The sequence below is a fragment of the Oncorhynchus gorbuscha genome, linkage group LG17, assembly GCF_021184085.1.
Source record: "Oncorhynchus gorbuscha isolate QuinsamMale2020 ecotype Even-year linkage group LG17, OgorEven_v1.0, whole genome shotgun sequence".
Classification (NCBI taxonomy): Eukaryota; Metazoa; Chordata; class Actinopteri; order Salmoniformes; family Salmonidae; genus Oncorhynchus; species Oncorhynchus gorbuscha.
The window spans coordinates 55,791,814-55,814,262 of record NC_060189.1 but is presented as its reverse complement, the minus strand read 5'-3'; the positions used below and the strand labels follow the sequence as shown (position 1 = coordinate 55,814,262).

At 43.4% G+C, this 22,449-nt stretch overlaps 1 protein-coding gene across 2 annotated transcripts; it reads right to left on the bottom strand.

Annotated features, from left to right (window-relative positions):
* Nucleotides 1-59: 59 nt before the first annotated feature.
* Nucleotides 60-22,417, bottom strand: LOC124001226 (SH3 domain-containing protein 19-like). Of its 2 annotated transcripts, XM_046307855.1 has the most exons (21): nt 22,151-22,417; nt 21,829-21,921; nt 13,195-13,234; nt 11,180-11,220; nt 10,768-10,807; nt 10,210-10,345; nt 9,554-9,734; nt 8,235-9,341; nt 6,071-6,181; nt 5,476-5,585; nt 4,686-4,726; nt 4,330-4,558; nt 4,058-4,126; nt 3,709-3,855; nt 3,325-3,397; nt 2,764-2,894; nt 2,266-2,554; nt 1,578-1,624; nt 1,191-1,377; nt 583-692; nt 60-486 (listed from the first exon to the last, which is right to left on the bottom strand). In XM_046307855.1, the coding sequence occupies exons 2-21, from the start codon at nt 21,896-21,898 to the stop codon at nt 376-378; spliced, it is 3,270 nt and encodes a 1,089-aa protein (XP_046163811.1). In that variant the 5' UTR covers nt 21,899-21,921; nt 22,151-22,417; the 3' UTR covers nt 60-375. The 2 variants fall into 2 exon arrangements, with proteins under 2 accessions (XP_046163811.1, XP_046163812.1); XM_046307856.1 differs by having other exon boundaries at nt 21,829-22,417.
* Between the last annotated feature and the right edge of the window lie 32 nt (nt 22,418-22,449).

Sequence of the window (22,449 nt, the reverse complement as noted above, 5' to 3'; positions counted from 1 at the left end):
ACAGGTAACACTTAGTCCATCTGATGCTCTACAGACTATCAGTAACATTTCAACTAGCCGTAACCTTCGCAAGCAGTTGCTTATCAGCAGATAGTATGACCGCATACAGATGGACTACCCAAATAAAGTGATCCTTTCACATTTATAAATACTATAAAATCTTGCATTCAAAAAGACACCCAATAACTTTGTCTTGGTGATTGACCGGACAATCTAGTTTCACGCTTCAAAGTAGAGAACTACAGCAGTCCAGTGGGGCAAAAAGGCACTTTGGAATTTTCAGGTTCTCATATTTCCATAGTTCAAAAGACATTATTCATGATGAAACCACAGACACAAAGTAGTGCCCCAGTGTCTTTGTTAAGGGTAGATTACTCATGCCAGCACTTGCATATAATTTTTAGGCACCAACGCTCGCTTCCCCCTCAACTCTCCCAGGAACCACTCATCGTCAATGGACTCCAAGTTGGTGATGATATCCCCCACCTATAGCAAGAGAAAGGAAGGTTAAACTGTAGGCCTACTACAAACAGAATGTTAACTCTTTTGTGGTAATTAACTATTGAATGTTGACAGAAATACCTTCAGTGAGAGCTCCTCATCACATTCAGCTCTGAAGTCGAACAGGGCTTCCCCTCTGCTTCCTTCTCCATTAGTCACACTCTGCTGTCTGTCCAACACAGGAGAGTTGCCTGGACAGAGACAAAGGGAATCATCAGTACCTTAAATGTTCTTATAATGAGAGTTTATTCATAGTCAAATGTCCTACTATGCTGCCCTATGAGTAGGCCAGGAATATCTGTATGTATCAGAGGCGGCTGGTGGGGGCAGCTATAGGAGGATGGGCTCATTTTAAAGACAAATGGAATTAATGGAACGGTATCAAACATACAGAAACCATATGTTTGACTCCGTTCCATTTATTCCATTCCAGTCTTTACAATGAGCCCATCCTCCTATAGCTCCTCCCACCAGCCTCTGGTATATAGACCTATTCAAACTAGATTTTACGTTGAATGTATCAATAGTTGTTTTTTGTCATGTGTCAATCATCACCCCGGCAAAGTTATTTGAATTAGACCAAAAGTATTAATATTTTAAGTATAAAAATAAAAAACTCCTAGATTTATATATCAAGCACATAAATTCACCTCCTACCACAAGATGGCACCATAAGAATGCCCTATTACCTGAGCTGGTCTCTACGAAGGCTGTGGGGAAGAATCCTTCTCTACCGTTAAGCCTTCCAGAGCACCACTCGGCGTCTACATGCTGTGTGACCAGGATACGGTCTCCCTGTTGGAAGGACAGTTCCTCTTCTGCCTGGCCTACAAAGTCATACAGAGCCACGGCCCACTCCACTCCTGACGAACCAGACTATAGACAGGGATATGTTAGTGGACACTCATACACAAGCTCTAATCATTAATCATTGGATATACACACAGATGTCATTAGGCTACCCCAGACTACAGCTAAGGCCAAACACCAGACACTGACACACATACACCTATATCGTGAGGTTTGTTTGTGTTATGTTGTTATGTAGACTGGTAACAGTACCAGATGAACCATACCTGTATGGGTTTGGCAGCCTCTTGGGTCTTGGTTGAAGAAACCATGCCTGAGAAATGCAGTAGCGATATTCAGATAGAATGCATATTGTGTTGATAGTTGCTGAACATAAAACTGAATGGGGAATGAGTGTGTGGGTGTACACTAGTACACTGCTAGAGCCAGTGAGAAGTACATGCAGCACACAGAGTGAGCTGTAGCGTATTAATAATAAGGTCTTCGTACAGGGGCTTACACAGAGCTCCTGATTTAAACATAAACATGTTGCACAGATTCCATACATTCCGCAGAGGGAAGTATCAGCCTACACATTACGAGAGAGATGGAGGCTGTTCACTGTAGACTAGTTCTAGAGAAACCTTTTGTACTGGTGGACAAACCGCAATAGGGGTACAGGATACGTGACGATACAGCTAAAATCCCCCGTGCCAAGAATAAAGATTTCACTGTGTTTGTGGCCTGGCCACCTTTGACCTTACACTATGACCTCAGATACAGTATGCCGGAAAGACATGAACTTCTGTGGGAAAATTCCAATGTTTCCAATTCTCAGATTATGTTTACAATGTCAAGATAGGGACACACATCTCAAGCAGAGGTTCCTCAATGATTTAAAGGACCAGTCTGTGATATGTCATTTAATATATTCAATTTCAAGTTAAGAAGTGGGCCTTGAATTAAAAGTCCTACCAGGTAGTGCCATCTTGGTGGGGAATGATTGCTGTGGTTGTGGCGGAGGAGGAAGATCTTCTATGATATCCACAAAGTTGATGGGGAAGATTCCAGTGTGGGCCCCTATCTGTCCCCTCGCCCACTCCTCTTCCATGTACTCCTTTAGCTGAATCACGTCTCCCTCAGAAAAGGTTAGCTCGTTACTCTGCTCACCCTCGAAGTCGAACCGCGCCACACACCTTGGTCCACTGACTGTTGCAGGGGGGGGTCTTGCCTTCTTTGCGTTGGTCGGTGTTGGTGCATTTGACTAAATAGAGAAAAAATCATAATCAAAACACATTAAATAGCTGGACTCATTTGTATACATCCTATAGAGCACTTTATGGGCTGGTTTCTCACACAAAATACTTTGAATAGAGACTATTTATAGAACAGTTTTTTGTCCAGGAGCAGGCTTAATCTGAGTCTAGGAAACCAGCCCTATCTCTATAGCTGAAACATTGACTGAAGTCTTACCATAACTTTGACGTAGTTGACAGGGAAGAAGCCAGAGGAGCCTCTACAGGAGCCGCGGTACCACTCACTGTCCACCTGCTCCACATTGGTCACCACATCCCCCTCCCTCAGACCCAGCTCCCCTGGACCCTCTGGATAGGATACAACACATGTCAATCAAATCCCACTGCTGACACCAACTGACAACCCAAACTCTAACATGAACTCTACTTTGTGGATATCAATTACTGAGGGAAACACAGAACTAAGAAATAAAAACATGCCAGACATATTGCAAATTATTTGAGGTGATTCAAATCTGTAACCACTTTTTTTGTGAGCCTCGTCTAGATTCTAAAAGTTACTTTACTTGGCATGAACATGTTTGGGGGAACTCAAAACAGCTGTAAAAGTATGCCAGCCATATTGGAATTTATTTGACATGATTAAAATCTAATAAATAACTTCGAATTTTGTACGGTGTACAGTCCAATAGCCAATGTGTTTGTTAGTATAGGACATAGGAGACCTGTTAGGTTGTGTTGTGGTGGCCAGTGTGCCAGAGTAGGTACTGTTCTGTACCTGGGGTGAAGTCATGGAGGACCTGCACCTGCAGACCACTGCTGTCTCTACGAGACCCAACTGTGCTGACACCCTGTAAGAAGAGAAAACACATCCAGGTATATGTTGAATTTACAGAAATACGTACAAAAGAGGGATTTAGAGATTAAACTAAAAAAATACTCCAAGTTCACAATGAAAGTTCTTATGTGGCTACAAATAAATAAAACCAATTGTTGCTAGATAGGCTAATCAAACAAAATAGGGGGTAGCCAAACAGAATAAGGGGTAGCCAAACAGAATAAGGGGTAGCCAAACAGAATAAGGGGTAGCCAAGTTGCCTGGAAAGTAAGAGGGCAGACATGTTTTGATTGACAGCTCATTGTAAATGGTTGAAGACATTACTTGTGACAGAGCTGGTTTAGTTGGGGCACTGCAGAGAGGAGTGATGACTTTCATGTGAGACTTCTGGACTCGGCCCCGGATGTCTCCCACTTGACATTCAAAGGTCTTGTGGTCGAGCTGCTCGATCAGCAGCAGCAACTCATTTTTCTGTTGGAGAAAATCAAGAAGCATTTGATATTCTACTAAATTGTCTTTTCCTTAAAGAAAAAAATATTACAAAACAGTAAAGTAAATCAATAAAACTAGTGATCAAATCAGGTTTAAATACAGTAGTCATTAACCTTTTCTCATATCATGTTCTTGTTGTTGCTAGGAGCAAAACCTCCAACACATGCAGACAGTGATTTACCTGGAATGAGAGTTCCCCTGTGTCTCTCCCACTGTAGTCAAACTCTGCTATCCCGTGGGGAAGTCCAAGCTAGACAAACACACATGACAAAGAAAACATTCAGAAAACATACACAGGCTTACTATGTGACACTTGCCACAACTACAGTACAACTGAAATCCACCATGGGTCTGCCTTGGGGGCAGCAACAGAGCAGGCTGCCTCGGGGGCAGCAACAGAGCAGGCTGCCTCGGAAGCTGCAGCAGAGCGGGGTGGGAACTCTAAGCTCTCACCGTGTATTGGTTGTAGAGACGATGGCCAGGGTTGGGCCTGGGGGGAAGCACAGGTCCCTTCTTGGGCTTCTGAGCCTGGGGCTGCTTGGGTGATGGAGCTGCTAATGAAGCTGGTGCTCTACGGGTGGAGAGGGATTGACGTGGACCATTTATCCGGGGCGGGGGTGGCCTTCCTGGGCCTACTTTTGCTGGAGGTGGGCGAGGAGGGAGGACCTTAGCTCCACCAGGCCTGGAAGAGATCAACAGCAGTATGAAGTTAATTAAAGCCATGTGTCTAGGACTGTATCTAATATGTTATCAATGGATCTTTACCCCTCTTTATCCCCTAAAATGACCCAGGATGTGATGTTACTGACCGAGGAGGGAGGCCCGGTATGGGCTCAGAATCAAAGGACTCCTACAGTTCAAATCAACAGAAAAAAGGTTGTTACTATTATGTTCAAGGAAGCAACGTGGCAGTCTAGAAACAGATGTGAATGGATGACAACCAGGGTACTTCTCTAATCTCTCCCAGATCACATTTAACACCACATGGGATTGAATGACCTCCCCTGAACAAAACAGACTTCCTACGCCTACTACCTTTGCAGCGCTCAGTAACTAGCAACCAATGACTGCTCAAATGTGCCCTTCCTTAGCCACTGCTAACAGCAAGATGTATAGTACTAGTCAGTCATTGTTCACACTACACTGGCCCCTTTGTGTGGTCTGCGGTTGAGAATCACAGGTGGAGGTGAATGTTGGCGGTGGCCAGGTAAAAGCCTGGTTTGTCAGGCTAGTTTAGCACTGCTTCTGACAGGGCTGATTTTCAAGCCAACATGAATGAACTGACACTAGATAATCGTGAGTGACGCTGAAGAAAAATACAAAGTAGCACTTTGACTTGCCTTTTTATGTCCATTTAGCTAAGCCTTCTTGCTGCACAAAAGCCCAGTTATGTCATAGCCAAGCTGGGCCGGGATCTATTGACTGGCTCTGGCTTCACCAGAGAGAATGCAGTATCACGGTGGTGTGGGGGAAGAACTATGTCAGTAATCTCTTGTATTTCCTGTTTTCTAGTAGTAGAAGAGAAGCTAGATAGCCTACTGTAGATCAATAGTGCTTCTGTTGGAGAAGTATATGGGGAAGGAAGGTGGTAGCACTTACCTGGAAGGGGAAGCGGGTTGAGATGCTTTGTTTACGGGTCACGGAGGATGGCAGTGACCCTACAGGCTTCTGTGCAGGGAGAGGAGGGTTGTCCAAAGTCCCATCGAACACTGAGAGAGAAAACAGTCAACGTTTTAGACGACACACTGTACTGTAAACTGTACAAACCATACAGTCAACTCTTAATCCATGCAAAGGTTTGGGACATTTGTATTTTTGCACTCATTCAATGGCTTGGTGTTGCCATGAATGAACGCTCTGAGATGGAACATGCACATACTCAAACTACGTGTCAATGTAAATAAAGTATTGAAATTCGGATTAACTGACTCACTTATCAGGAGTCGACTGTACACACTCACTAAGACACCAAAGCACAGACACGCACATTCAAACATCCACACCTACAGTTTGTTTGAAAAATGGCTCGCCAGCAAAAGAAATCAACATCATCTAATCCATCATTGGGTTATGTCAAAATCTTTTTATCTTGGGTGGAGATGGAGATCAGAGGGCCTTTATATAAGGTCATACATATGTGGATAATGAGCCACATAACTCACGACTCAGAGTAGAGCAGGAGGACTAGACTCACGGTTTCCTTTACTGGGCACTCTAATGGTGGTGGGTCTTCTGGTTACAGTCTGTCTGCTGAAGGAGCTGCCGCCGCCCACATCACTACACACAGGGTTCACTGGGATATAGTCTGGAGAGAGACAGAGACGGCCAGTGTTGACTCCGCAATTTTTGTCAACATATAGGTCCTGCATTAGGACTATATGACAAGTTCTAAGCATTGTTTAAAATCTTTAATGCCAATCTGGACCCTCTCTTTCTAAAATGATCCGCCGCAATTGTTGCAACCCCTATTTACTAGCCTGTTCAACCTCTCTTTCGTATCGTCTGAGATCCCTAAAGATTGGAAAGCTTCCGCGGTCATCCCCGTCTTCAAAGGGGGAGACACTCTAGACCCAAACTGCTATAGACCTATATCCATCCTTGAAAATGTTCAAAAGCCAAGTTAGCAAACAGATTACCGACCATTTCGAATCCCACCGTACCTTCTCCACTACGCAATCTGGTTTCCGAGCTGGTCATGGGTACACCTCAGCCACACTCAATGTCCTAAACGATATCATAACTGCCATCGATAAAAGACAGTACTGTGCAGCAGTCTTCATCGACCTGACCAAGGCTTTCGACTCCGCATTCTTATCAGCAGACTCAACAGCCTTGGTGTCTCAAATGACTGCCTCGCCTGGTTCACCAACTACTTCTCAGATTGAGTTCAGTGTGTCAAATCGGAGGGCCTGTTGTCCGGACCTCTGGCAGTCTCTATGGGGGTGCCACAGGGTTCAATTCTCGGGCCGACTCTTTTCTCTGTACATATCAATGATGTCGCTCTTGCTGCTGGTGATTCTCTGATCCACCAATACGCAGACGACACCATTCTGTATACTTCTGGCCCTACTTTGGACACTGTGTTAACAAACCTCCAGACGAGCTTCAATGCCATACAACACTCCTTCCGTGGCCTCCAGCTGCTCTTAAATGCTAGTAAAACTAAATGCATGCTTTTCAACCGATCGCTGAGTAGCTTCACTACTCTGGACGATTCTGACTTAGAATATGTGGACAACTACAAATACCTAGGTGTCTGGTTAGACTGAACTCTCCTTTCATCTCCAACCCAAAATTATATCTAGAATCGACTTCCTATTTCGGAAACAAAGCCTTCTTCACTCATGCTGCTAAACATACCCTCCTAAAACTGACTATCCTACCGAACCTGGACTTCGGCGATGTCATTTACAAAATAGCTTCCAACACTACACTCAGCAAATTTGATGTCGTCAATCACAGTGCCATCCGTTTTGTTACCAAAGCCTCATATACTACCCACCACTGTGACCTGTATGCTCTCGTTGGCTGGCCCTCGCTTCATATTTGTCGCCAAACCCACTGGCTCCAGGTCATCTATAAGTCTCTGCTCGGTAAAGCCCTGCCTTATCTCAGCTCACTGGTCACCATAGCAACACCCACCCGTAGCACGTGCTCCAGCAGGTATATTTCACTGGTCATCCCCAAAACCAACTCCTACTTTGGCCGTCTTTCCTTCCATTTCTCCGCTGCCAATGACTGGAACGAATTGCAAAATTCACTGAAGCTGGAGACTTATATCTCCCTCACTAACTTTAAGCATCAGCTGTCAGAGCAGCTTACCGATCACTGCACCTGTACACAGCCCATCTGTAAATAGCCCACCCAACTACCTCATCCCCATATTGTTATTTATTTTTGCTCTTTGCACCCCAGTATCTCCACTTGCACATCACCATCTGCACATCTATCACTCCCGTGTTAATGCTAAATTGTAGTTATTTTGCCACTATGGCCTATTTATTGCCTTACCTTCCTAATCTTACTACATTTGCACACACTGTACATAGATTTTTCTATTGTGTTATTGACTGTACATTTGTTTATCCCATGTATAACTCTGTGTTGTTGTTTTTGTCGCACTGCTTCGCTTTATCTTGGCCAGGTTGCAGTTGTAAATGAGAACTTGTTCTCAACTGGCCTACCTGGTTAAATAAAAAAATATATTTAAAGAACTGCAGGTTAGTGACGTTTAAAAAAAAGTAGTGTCGATAAAGAGGTTATAAATGAGCTTATATGTGTTTTAACTATACTTAGAACACTTATACTACTAAGTTGACCACTTAAGTCAGTGGTGAAATGCATGCTGCTGTACTTACTCGTGGGGTTGTCCATGTATTCATTCACTGCCTCTGTGGTGGTGATGGAGGCTGAGTTGTGGTTGTTGAGGTTGAGGCCCAGCGGCTCCTTGCGAGGCTTCTCTGGAGAGATAGGAGGTACCAACCTGGGTTCATCCTCCTCTTGGGGGAAGAGGTTCTTGGCTCTGGCCGCTATGGAGAGCCGTGATCGGGAAAGGATGGCTGTCTTGGCGGGGGGTGGAGCCTCTGGTTCTGGTTCTTTTGGTTCTGGGACTATACTGGGTTTTGGGGTTGGGATGGAAGGAATAAAGGGAGTGGAGAAAATGGAGATTGCCCCCTGGTAGTTATTGCCATTACTGGGCTTCTTGATTGAGGGCTTGGGGGCAAGTGCTGGGGCTGGTTTGGCTGAAATCACAGGGGGTTTGAGGTGCGTGTTTCTGGGTAGACGCTCTGGTTGTTTGAACTCTGGTTCCCCATCGCCCTCCTGGCTCTCAAAGGCCTGGATCCGGGCCCGGATGTTACGTTGGCTGTGAAGGGCGGCCATGTCACCGTCCTCGTCACCGTCCTCGTCACTTTCCTTGCTTTGGTCGCTCCCGTCAGTTGGCGTCTGATTGTCGCTAGCGTCACTAGTGTTCTGGTCGCATTGGTCCACGGGACAAAACACATCTAATAGTTCCTGTAGGTACTTCCCCGAGGGAGGAGCCTCGACTGCTGTGTCATATACAGAGCTGGAACCACTGTCAATGAGCCTGACCAGAGTCTGAACTTTGACCTCCTCTGTGATTGTCTGTTTGCAGGATTTGGAACGAGGAAGCGGGATGGGACGTTCAGTGGCTACTGGGACTGTAGGTTCTAAGAACGTAGTGATAGTGCTGGGTTCGGAAGGTTTTATTGGCCCATCCAATTGTACGGAGACAGATGGAGAAAGAGACTGGGTGTTTGGGATTGCACAGCTGGAATCTCTAGGGCTGGGTTGGGCTGCGGCTGACTTGGGGTCAGTTTGGTTCTTCGTGTTAGTCGTGTCTACTTGGAGAAGACCAGAATCAGATACAGCTGTTGCTGTGGTAGAGTCACTTTGTAAAGGCTTGGGTAAGTATGGCCTTGGAGGCTTTTTTGGCTTTATTTTCACTGAGAAGGAAGAGATTATAAACAATACATTTAGCCTATACTCACACCACTTAGATGTATAAAAAAAACAAATGAAAACTTTGACTAAAAAGTGACGTTACATTGTTTTAGTCATGGTAATACAAAGATATGATATTTGCCAACTATAGAGTTTTCGTGACGTTGTCAGCTAACCCATCTGTAATCATCACTCTCATTCTCACAAGCCTCACCTGTAGACTGTCTCTTCTCGATTGGCTGTGAGGATGCAGTGCCTTCTGGGCCAGCGGTGGTGTCGTCCTCCACAGGGTCGGTCTGCGTGGCGATGGTCGTGGATCTCCGGGGGGCGGCGGTCGGCGTGACAATGGTCTCCTGGGTCTTCTCCTTGATCACCTGGTCATAGGATGGCGGTGGCTAAGACACGAGAGAGAAGGTTCACACACACACACACACACACACACACACACACACACACACACACACACACACACACACACACACACACACACACACACACACACACACACACACACACACACACACACACACACACACACACACACGTTGACCAAGCAAATGTGTAGCGGTGTGATTATTACAACTTGTATTCTACATGCAAGCTTGCTACCGTCCTACATTGACGTCCTTTAGTAGCACAACATGCAGAACCTGCCGTGCTCGTTTCACTGCCAAATAATGTTTGCTTTGAAAGTAGTTCATCATCTCAAACATTACACTGAAAACTGTGAAAGACACAGGAACATGCTAAGGTTAAATTGGTAAAAGTTAAAATCCATGCAGAACACACCCAAACTGTGAACAGGCCAAGAACACACACCCTGCCGTCTCCCCTATTATTAGAGGCTGATGTTAGTTAAATAAACAGCACCTGGGTATCTGATTGGATGCTCCCTCCCCAGATGGGTTGTGAGGGAGGCGGGGCTGCCGTAAATCCCCCAGAAGCCCCTGGTAACCAGCCGTTGGCAGCGAACGGCTCGGCTGACAGGATGGTGATCTCTGGACGTCTGAAAGACAAACAAGTCCATTACGCACAATACAGTAGACTGCCTCAACCAAATGTGACATGCAACAGACTGTTGACACTTGTCTTATGTTGACAGAAAGCCTTATGTAGCCATCGTTTGTCATAAATCATTATATAGTTTTTGAGCACCATATGTGTTTTTGTTAATATGCCATTTTATAGACCATATTACTTTCTTTAATGGTTATTCACCAGTTGAGTCGAAGACTGTAAGTCAACATTAATATCAGTATGTTTCAAATGAAAAATGTGCATTGCACTGTAGAGCACAAGTTCTTTGCCACAGTGCACTTTACCTTGAAGCATTTGGGGTTTGATTTTTGGAATAATGAGAGTCTAACTGTATTCAATCAGAGAGCTACAGACAGACCATGGATTATGAAACTCCTCTGTTTACTTTACCTTCTGTCTCTGGTCTGTTCACTTTGGGTGCTGGTTCTCGCTGTGGGAGAAAATGACAGGAAATTAATCTCTTTCAATCTGATATGTAATGAATTGAACAAGACAAAAAAAAATACTTGGGGGATTCAATCCTGTACAATAGCTATATACCAGAGGAGGCTGGTGGGAGGAGCTCTAGGAGGATGGGCTCATTGGAATGGAATATATGGAGCAGAGTCAAACACATCAATGTATGGAAACTACATTTGATTCAGTTCCATTCATTCCATTCTAGCCATTATAATGAGCCCATCCTCCTATAGTTCCTCCCACCAGCCTCCTCTGCTATAGCCAGACTTTAATCACGCTAGGTACATTATAAAAGTATGAGAATATACCAAATAATGGACAAACTCCACAATGAGAAACTCACTTCGCTTGATGGCAGCTCTTATTGAGGACAGAGGTCCTTGGCTGGAAGAGAGAAGAGTTACCATTGAGGAGAGGAGAGTTTGACTGGACAATAAGATTTCTTACATTTATACAACCTGAGAAAGCAAAGTATAATGCTGGCAAAAGTCAAACTCCACCGGACTACGACACTGGACAGACAGTGCTAATTATCCACAAGCCAACCTGCCACTCAGCAAATAATCCTGACATTTGAAAACATTTAATTGTCATCCATAGGTTTCCTAGGCTTCATATATGATAAATTAAAAGAGATAATATATACCCTTTTACCTCTTAAAAGACCTGAATAAGTGCAGAGTAACACCAAAGGATGATAACAACAGGGTTGAACCTCTTTAGCTGCAGTGGTCCTCTCTGCACTGCAGACACAGCTACTGCTGCATACTGCAACCAAAAGAAGAGCCTGCCTCCGGTACATGCGCCTGTTATACGGCAGTAATCAGAGTGAGAATGGGACAAGTACCAGAGACGCAGGCACAAGAAAGAGGACAATCATTAAAAAGCACGCCCTTTGAAGAGTTCAACCCCGCTTGCAACTTTCCACAATCCCTCTCCAGAAAACCCTTAAAAACGCAGCAGGACGCAGATCCAATCCACTGAATATCCTTCGGCATCGCCCATCTGGTACTGTAACAATGACTCAGAAATACCCCCAGTCTAACCCCTCCTCCTCCGGCCACCACAGACATCTACCAAGCCCAGTGTGGTGTCCAAAAGTGCACTTCTGCAATATAACCACCCCTGTTGATCTGTATTCCCAGGTCTGATCTGACTTCCTGACTAGTGGTGTGTTGGAGCTGACACCGCACCCCCTCCCAGGCTGTGCCAGAATATGTTCCCAGAAGGGCCAACTACATAGTCTCAGCGGAACGGGGTCGTGTTCATTAGGGCACACAATGGAATATGTTTTTTTATTTAAATTTGCGACAGAAAACGAAGATGTCTTATTGGACAATGGCATATGGTGCTTAATGAACAGGATCCAGACCAGACCCCCATAGGCCCAGCACCTTCAACACATCCTGCTCATTAACTAAACTGGAGATGTGATGTAAACCATCTGGAGAGGAAGACAGCAACATCCCCCCCCCCCCCCCCTGCACTACGTGGATAATTAGGACTATTAGCTAAGACCATAAACAAATAGAACAAGAGGTTAAACGTCCAATAATTGATCAACAAAAAAAAGGTTTGTATTGGAACACGTTGACGTTTGCTGTACAACAGAGGAGGTTGGTGGGAGGAGCTATAGAAGGACGGACTCATTGTAATGGCTGGAATGGAATAAATTGACGTATCAAACATCTGGAAACCGTTTCACTCCGTTCTATTTATTCCATTCCAGCAGTTACAATGAGCCCTTCCTCCTATTGCTCCTCCCACCAGCCTCCTGTGTCAATACCCTGGATTGGAAGACATTGAAAAGAGCTGAGTTTTTAAAGAGTTATCTAGGTAGGGTATACCATGTTTCGAAAGAAAGGTTACAGGGTTGGAGTCAGTTTACTGAACTGAAATGGAATTGACCCTAACCCTGGACGGTAACCAACTTGTCAGTTTACTGAACTGAAATGGAATTGACCCTAACCCTGGACGGTAACCAACTTGGCTCTGGGGGCATCAACAACTGAGTCCGTGTGGCTTGGTCCCCCATTCAAAAAGCTCTGACCTTCGGACACAGTGGACACAGTGTCCGACCGTCTGTCAAAGAGGATGGATCAGCGCATTGTTTCCTACCCTGCACCATTCACAACTCTCCCTCAGCAGAGCTGCCTGTTAAAGAGACAGTGTTCTGGCCACTGCAGTCCTGACAGAGCCGTGGAGCAACAGAGGTGGCTAGGTAGAGCTGGAACAACCCAGTGTTTATACTGGACCGTGCAACATTATCACAGTATTAACACGTTTCATTATCTGTATTGAGCAAGACATACACATCGAAAAGGCCCAATATGTAATTCAATGATATGGATAACTTACCTGGAATGAAGAGCCTCAGACTTATTTCTCTCTGTTCGATCTGAAAAGAAAAGTAACCGGCGTTTTCATTTTAACGGTCACATTTGAAAGATCCATTTCTAACTAAGAAAATACCCTCATTTTGTACACAAACAAAGCAAGCTGCAGGTACAACGACACAGGACAAGTGAACAAAATAACTATGGGCTTTGCATACCTTCTTGCCGTTCAAACACTTGAACAACTACATTCAGCCGGCTCGACATTCTAGGCTGTTCTTGATCAACCAGTTACAAAGAATGACATGCAAATAGCAAAAGCATTTAAAAAAAAACATTTCTAAACACAAATAATTGTTTTGTTAATGCTCTCGTCTTTATTTCATCAAGCCAGACATTATCTCTGAACCATGATCTATATAGCTACAATCTCAAAGAAAATCATATGTAAATAGGGGACCATGAGCAATATGTATGGAAAGAATGGCTCTCCCTCATTCACACATTCAATGGCTTATTCTGGATGCCTGACATTTCAGGGTCAAGTCTAGATGGGATACAGCTTTTTGTCAAATTGACGTTAAAAAGTGGAATTATTTAGCATTTTAGCTAACCCTAACCCTTTCTCAACCTTAACCTAGTTCCCCTAACATTACTATGTTAATGTCCTAACCTGCTGCGCAGGTTCTCCTAAACCTGCTATGAAAAATGTTGACAAAAGCCTTCTAGACAAACCACATTTCAGATGGAGTGAGCATTCACCCAGGACATGCTGTACAGGTGTCATAACTTGTCATAAATGTGTCATGTCTTATTTCCATATATGAAATCTTCACAAAAGATACTGAACAGATATCATTCCAATTTTATGTCATCAGATTTAAGATATGTTAGCTGTATGTATTTGAGATTCTGATCAATGGCTAGATATTCATCTTGTAATTCACCAAAGCGTGTATGATTGAGGCCTAATAATCACAGTACCACTATACTGTAGCCAACCCTTTTTGTCTCTGAAGTGGGATCAATTCAAAGCAAATCAAATTTGATTGGTCACATACACATATTTAACAGATGTTATTATGGGTGTAGTGAAATGCTTGTGTTCCTAGCTCCAACAGCACAGTAATACCTAACAACACACAACAATAACAAAAAAACAAAATACTGCAAAATTGCTTAGGAGCTGGAAGTAGAGCTGCCATGTCTGTCGGCTCCATCAGTGATCACAGGTTCAAAGTCATACAATACACATGAGTTACCTGTATTATTTATTTCCTTCACTTTCAACCAGTGACCAGGTTTTCAGACTCAAACAATAGATGATGATGAGTGCCACGACTGGAGCTCTCTGAGGAGGTGGACTGGCTAGTGGTCCACAGAGCACAGCAGCTAAGCAAACATTTACATTCATTTGACTATACTACAGTATATGAGTGTATGAGGCCTTGGCGCCATAGGAACTTTTAAAAAAATCAGACAAGTAGGTCATATGAGGATATTAGAATCCCTTTGTGTTAAAAATCATGCATTAGGCCATCTTAATATTTTGATGCTCCTTTTTGTTAGCATCCTGCTAAGGACCTGACGCCATCGCCTCATTCTCTTACAACCAGTATAATACTGTTACAATGTCTAACACCACACTTGCCATCTGCTATATGCTACTGCCTCAAACTTAAGTTACAGACTCTACTGAAAGCTACTTTGAGGAAAAATGTACTTTCTATGCCTGTGCTATGTGGCTGTCCCACCTAGCTATCTGAAGATGAACACACAAACTGTAAGTCGCTCTGGAAAGGGGTGTCTGCTAAATGACTCAAATGGAAATGTAACATTTTACCTCACTATGAAACAAACAAAAAAAAAGGTTAAAGGAAGTAACAGTTTGTTAGTGAATCAAATCCTCAGAGACATTTTCACATATTTATTTGCACTTTGGTTTGTGAGAGATTGTCAAATGTAACTGAGGCAGGTAAACAAAGACAGAATGGAGAGAGGTTTTCCACGAGGAAATCGTTTGACATTTACATACCGGTAGATACAATGCCATATATACACTGGTCAAAGGCAAGTGCAATGGAACAATGAATAGGATTCAATATCTAGTGGATCTTCAATATTCAACATGGAATACAGTGCAATCCCTGCTGAAAGTATTGTCTATAACCTACTGTGAATTGTACTGACAACATAATCTCACAGCGAAACATAGCAACAAGAGATGCTCCTACCTGTTAACGTTTTAAACACATTTCACAAATGTCCCCCAAAATGGTGTGTATTATTTCCTTCAAGTCTTTCCCTACTTTTCCATGCTGTGTGTTGCTGTGTAAAGAAACAAACTCCATGACCACGAACGACAACAGAGAAAGGGGAGGGGTCTCTCTCTCCCTACTGGCTGGTGTGTTGACTTGGCCAATGTGATCAAATGGAATGTGGCCATTCAGGAAGTACCACTCTACTGTCACTCTCCTGCTCTACTGAAAAGGTTTGATGGAACACTACAAACAAAATGACCCTCTGCTCTGATCTTTAAAAGGCACAGTTCACACAAAATACAAATATGCCAGGATTTCTTCTGGCGTTGCTTGTTACCAACTGAACTTGGTCATTGAGTGCATATTTATGTTATTATAGGGGTTGTTCTGGGTTTGTTCCAGCCCAACACCTGTGTTTATCTAACAGAATCAAATCAACATGTCTTCCTGTGTCAGAGAGAGCACAATACTGTGTGTCTTTCTGTCCATCTTCCCTATTGGCAGGGTGTTAATGGTGGGCACACCCATTCTGACGCTACATCTCTGTTGGCCAGATCCTTGTATTGTAGCACCACTCCCTGCTCTGGGAACATGCATAGCTCTATTATTTGGTCATCGGTCTACATTAGTGTTAGGAAGTAGGCTACATATTAAAAACCTTGGCATACTGTGGGACTATGTTTTGCTGGATTAGAAGGTGGAGTCAACTGTTACTCTAATCCAATCCATCATAGATAGTACATCCGGACACAGTGCCACTTCATTTTAGTAATTTAGCAGACGTTCTTATCTAAAGCGACTTACAGTAGTGAGTACATACTTTTTCGTACTCGTCCGCCCGTGGGAGTCGAACCCACAACCCTGGTGTTGCGGGCGCCATTCTCTACCAACTGAGCCATAACATATCCTCTTTTCTAGAAGTGCGACAATTATGAAACACACTTTCACTTTTTATTTTAGATAAGATATAGCTGTGGAAACCAGGCAGAAAAGCACTCCATCCATAGAAGTACTTTCATTAGATACTTATTATTGCTGGCTTAGTGAAGAGGCTCAACCCTCTTTCTCAGAGTGGTGGGAGAGAGACATTCGCCAGGTCATGGACTCCTCCTTCAGACGGCTTTTAATAGTAAATATCCCATGACAGGTTATGGACAAAGACACAATAAATGAATAAAAATATAAGATTAACAGCCTATTGAATATGAAATAAATATCATTTTTAACACCAAAACAGAAGCAACAAAACAAGAGAGGATGCAAAACAACTAACTCACTAAAGAGAAAAGAAACAGAGATATGGTTTTAAAGCTGATTTGCTTGCTAAAAGACAAGCTGCAATAATAACCACTGAAGGGAACCCATACAGAAACACAACAAAACAACTCACTATGACACATGCTAATATCACTCAGAACTGGGGCAGCCCTCTGTAAAGAACAAGTGGTAAGAGGGAGTGTAGAAAAAAAGCCTCTCTTAATATGCAAGCTAGGCCCAAGACTTCAAACCAACCAGAGAGGTCAGAAGTAAGGTTACATCCCATGGAGGCTGGGTCTAGGCTATGAAAGCACAGCAGTGTGGAGACAAGGAGCTAGTTCCCATCCCTAGTCAGTCCATAAAGAAACATCTTCCTCTATATCCCAACCCCAGTAACATGGCATGTTCAGGAACGTGATCTCTTATATTCTGGGTTTATTTATACAGCGCAGGAATCTCTGCTTCTTCCCAGAACCCCATAAGACTTCCAGGGGTTTTCATGTCCTTGGATCCTACTTCCTACACAGGCAGAACAGACACGGATGTCCCCATAGGGTAGAATCAAAGTCTTCCCTATACTTTCTCAAAGGGGAGTGTTTCAAATGATTTAGGGTGGGCTGGGGGTTAATGGCTGGGTAAGTGGCAGACGGGTTGATGGGTGAACGCAACAGCTGCACATTAACTGTGTCCAATCCAGAGCCATTGTGGGTCCGTTTTGAGAGATGTTCTGTAGGAAGTCAAACCCGTGGACCAGACAGGTCAGTTGGACTAGCCAGTAGAAATAAGGAACCAAGTCAATATTGTGTGTCAATTATTGAACATCTTTTTTTTATGTTAATCAATGATAAACTATTTGGCAGAAATACATTTGCTTAAATTATATTAATTTAGCAGACGCTCTCATGCAGAGTGATATACAGTAGTGGGTGTATACACTTTCACACCCCCCCCCCCCCCCCCATCTGAAGCACTATGAATACAGGTCAGTTGGACTAGCCAGTAGAAATATATAGTGTCAATTATTGAACATCAATTTATCATTATTATCTTTAATCAATGATAAACTATCTGACAGGAAGAGTGAAGCGTTCTGGGTGATATTGAAATACCAGCTTTTGTGCACTGCACATCTATTTTCTCTCTTGAGGCTCTACAGTACATTAATATGTACATCTCATTTGCTACAAGGGAAACAGGCTCCACATTAATATTTGAGAGCCTTTTCATCACACAAAAGAAAATAGTTATTTCACAGCTGCCATTAGGCTGCCTCCATGTGGAGTCAAATTGATAAGTTATGAATTTGTCGGCGTCGAGTGGGGAAGCTAGTATTTTACAACGGGACGAGTCAATTAAAATCTAATATGCCTTTTTGGAAATAGTCAGTTTAATTGCAAAATACTAATGATGGTTGGATTTGTATTAAGTGATAAGCCTCAGCTAAGGGAGACACAATTCTTCAAAGGAAGACAAAATATGAATTTCTCCTTCTCCATACTCCTACAGCCACCAGAGGGTGAGAGAGACAGAGATGAGGGGGTCTAAGTTATACACACACACACACACACTGCTTGATATAATAAACAGTCAAAGTGGAACAGATATGTCTACGACGACTATAAAAGCATAACATTGTGAATGTGGAGCGCTCTATCCTTGCATGAAAAACAGACATGAGGAGACAGACATGATCATGTCACCTATGAATAACACGGTGTCAGGAGCTGATTCTTAACATGACTCGAGTCAAGACATGATTAGGTGATGTCAAAGAGGAGTCAGCCATGGATGATAGGGGGAGATGACAGTCTAACGGAGATCTTGCTCAACGCAAGGAGATTAAACTTTGGCCAATTGAAAATGCCAATGAAGAACTGTATGCACAACGTAATCATCAATGATAACATATGGCACCATACGGTGCATGGCATATGAGTCATATGAGATAATGTATATTACTCTTAAAAAGTGACAAGCATATACTGTACACTGAAGCCTTAATTGGCTATTCTCAGCTTGTGACTTCATATGATATAGCCTAGCTAGCCTACACACATATGCAGTAGAGTTGGCAGTTGGCACCATTATCAAGTTACAAGACAACAGTTCCTGTTCGCCTGTTCCATCACTCTCTACACAGTCAACCCACCTGCCCATAGGATCAGCCTGATCTCCCCATACAGACAGACACAGTTAACCCAGGCCTGAACTAACACATTGGGCATGGAGGCTTGTGTTGGGTGGGGTGGGGTGTGTCTTTACTGGGAAGTCAGGTGTTTGCTCAACAGGTGTTGCTGCTTAATTCTCCCCTAACTACACTAGGAAGGTCTAACCATTCTATGAGTCCAAACACATTGTTAGATTGGAAATTGCTCGGCATAGAACCATGTTTAGAACCAGAATTCAAAGGTGAGGGAAAGTTCAATATACCAACAGCCATTGAAATGTAAAATAGTAAACCAAACGCGATGACTAAAATCAAATCAAACTTTATTTGCCACGTGCGCCAAATACCCGGGACGGCATGGTAGCCTGGTGGTTAGAGCATTGGACCAGTAACCGGAAGGTTGCAAGTTCAAACCCCCGAGCTGACAAGGTACAAATCTGTCGTTCTGCCCCTGAACAGGCAGTTAACCCACTGTTCCTAGGCCGTCATTAAAAATAAGAATTTGTTCTTAACTGACTTGCCTAGTTAAATAGAGGTAAAATAAATAAAAAATAACAATAAAAAAACTTACAAGCCCTTAACCAACAGTGCAGTTCAAGAAGAAGAAAATATTTACCAAGTAGACTAACACAATAAGAATAATGAGGCTATATACAGGGGGCACCGGTACCAAGTCAGTGTGCAGGGGTACAGGCTAGTTGAGGTAATCTGTACATGTAGGTGGGGGCGAAGTGACCATGCATAGGTAACAAACAAACAGTGAGTAGTAGCAGGAGCCTTTTGGTCCTAGACTTGGCGCTCCGTGTGGTAGCAGAGAAAACAGTCTAAAACTTGGGTGACTGGAGTCTCTGACAATTTTATGGGCATTCCTCTGACACCGCCTATTATGTAGGTCCTGGATGGCAGGAAGCTTGGCTCCAGTGATGTACTGGGCCGTACGCACTACCCTCTGTAGCGCCTTACGGTCAGATGCCGAGCAGTTACCATACCAGGCGGTGATGCAACCGGTCAGGATGCTCCCGATGGTGCAGCTGTAGGACCTTGAGGATCTGTGGACCCATGCCAAATCTTTTCAGTCTCTTGAGGGAGAAAAACTTTTGTCGTGCCCTCTTCACGACTGTCTTGGTGTGTTTGGACCATGATAGGTCGTTGGTGATGTGGACACCAAGAAACTTGAACCTCTCGACCCTCTCCACTACAGCCCCATCGATGTTAATGGGGGCCTATACGGCCCACCTTTTCCTGTAGTTCACGATCAGCTCCTTTCTCTTGCGCCCATTGACGGAGAGGTTGTTGTCCTGGCACCACACTGCCAGTTCTTTGACCTCCTCCCTATAGGCCGCCTCATCATTGTCGGTGATCAGGCCTACCAATGTTGTGTCGATAAGCAAACTTAATGATGGTGTTGGAGTCGTGTTTGGCCACGCAGCCGTGGGTGAACAGGGAATACAGGAGGGGACTAAGTATACACCCCTGAGGGGCCCCAGTGTTAAGGATCAGCCTTGGCAGACATGTTGTTGCCAACTCTTACAACCTGGGGGCGGCCCATCAGGAAGTCCAGGATAAAGCCTATAGACATGTATTCATTTACAACCCTTTATCTTGATCTACATGAAGATTGTGTGGCATAAGAGATATGAATATGAATACATTTTAGAAGTGATTTCACCATGAAATAAAATGACAAAAGCAAAAATATACAGAGCCAAAATGAACAGGATCAACCTGTCTGCCAAGTGCCAGTGGTTTTCCAGATGCATTTCCAGCAACACAGTTAGCACCAAATGACACAGCTTGTCTGGCATGAGATGAGTAATATTTTAAGTGTCGGGACATGTACAATTTGTTGTGTCATCCTTCCTGTCTGGCCTGTCTGTCTGGCTGAGTTTCAGGGTTTTCCAGACCATTTCTGTGTGGTTGTAGCACTGTTTACTGACCGCTGTATCTGATACACACAGGTAGTTGCTACCAGCTACTGTATACAAGTATACTTTCACTGAATGACGTAGTGAGGGCATTGTGTCAACCATAGCAGCTAGATACTGTAATGGTGCAGAACAGAACTAGGGTTTGTTTCTATATAGCACTAGAAACTGATTTGTTGCTAGAAGGCATGAGAGAAGTGAGAGAGCAAGGGTTTTCAAACTCGGGTTTGCATACTATTATTATTATTTTAAAAATATATAGATACTTCTTGATTTTTTTTTATGTGAACAATTATTATTTTAGGAAAATCGCTTGCTGCAACAGAATACAATCGTTGATACCATTGTATGTCTCTGCACCAAGTATGAAGGAAGTTAAAGGTAGTTTTTACGAGCCAATGCTAATTAGTGTTAGTGCAATAACTGGAAGTCTACAAGAACAGTTAGCATGCTGGCTGATCTTGTTGATTGGATTCTAATATCTGAAGTAGTAATTTTCAGATAAACTGTTTTTCTCAGTGTCAACTTAAAAGATCGAAACCAGATAGAAAGCAGGCAGAAAATATATTTTAGAACTAACAATCAAATAAAAGCTAGATAGTCAGGGAGAATATAATATTTTAAAAAACTGGGCATTCAGGGCACATGCCCATTGATTTTGTTATAATGTTTGAGCAGAGGAACACAGCATTAGCCATGGCAAAATGCATAGAATTTCTGGAATTTAGCTTCAAAACTGCAACAAAAAAGATCTCAGCTCAATGGAATTGAACACTTTTTAGAATTGCATAACATTTGCTTCACAACAACAATGTTATATGAATTCTATTTTCAGCTAAATTGTATAATTTCCTACACACTTAACCATATGTTTCATGATGGAACACTGTTCCAAGTTGTCATGTTCATGGGTTAAAAGGTAAAAGTCCACGTTCTGAAATTATATTGCCCCAAAGTGTCAAACACATGTAGCCTACTTCAGGAGACGCTGTATCAAAATCACACGAGGTTGACCTTCACGATAGATTGTTGACAAGTGGACATACCTGTTGCTTGATTTCGGTTCCGTATATCCCTCAACTCCTCCGCCTCCTCTTCTCTTCTGGCTTCAGCCATACGAGATAAGAACACTGCGGCGCCTGATAATTTCCGGCAAATTAGAACAGTGTCATTAAAAGAACTATTGACTGAGGTGGGAAATTAATTTGCCTTGTAAACAGTCTCGGCTGGTGCGTAAAGTTGGGTCTTTATGAGTTGAGCAAACCCGACGTAGGCCTACCCCGGCCACAGAGTATAACGTTCTACAACTGTGTTTGTGTTAATGTAATTTTGTAGAATATGAGGGGTAGTTAGGCTATAGCTCCCTACCTTGTCCGCACCGACGGTAGCCCGACCCGAATGTCAACAACAGGAACTGAATTGTCTGGCAAAAGTGGTATCACAAATGAAGATGTGTGCCCCGGAATTGAGAACCGTGGAGTGGAGTTGACAGACCGCAACTAAAGTTTCTCTCCTCACCACATTGTCTGAGTAAAACCACTGCGACCCGAACACAAAGAATTGTAGCCTAACGGAGTGAGTGGTCACAGTGTTCTCTTGTGCGTATTGGGGAAAATGTTATCCATCAAACATTTTTTTTTAAACAACATCCAAAGCACCGCTATTCG

What these genes read in the sequence shown, in the direction of transcription:
- LOC124001226 (XM_046307856.1), bottom strand. Translation starts at nt 21,898, where the DNA reads ATGGCTGAAGCCAGAAGAGAAGAGGAGGCGGAGGAGTTGAGGGATATA. An exon ending in ATACATGGACAACCCCACGA is followed by an intron (nt 6,182 to 8,234) that starts GTAAGTACAGCA and finishes GTCTCTCTCCAG; the next exon opens with ACTATATCCCAGTGAACCCT. An exon ending in CAGGGGAACTCTCATTCCAG is followed by an intron (nt 3,856 to 4,057) that starts GTAAATCACTGT and finishes TTTCTCCAACAG; the next exon opens with AAAAATGAGTTGCTGCTGCT.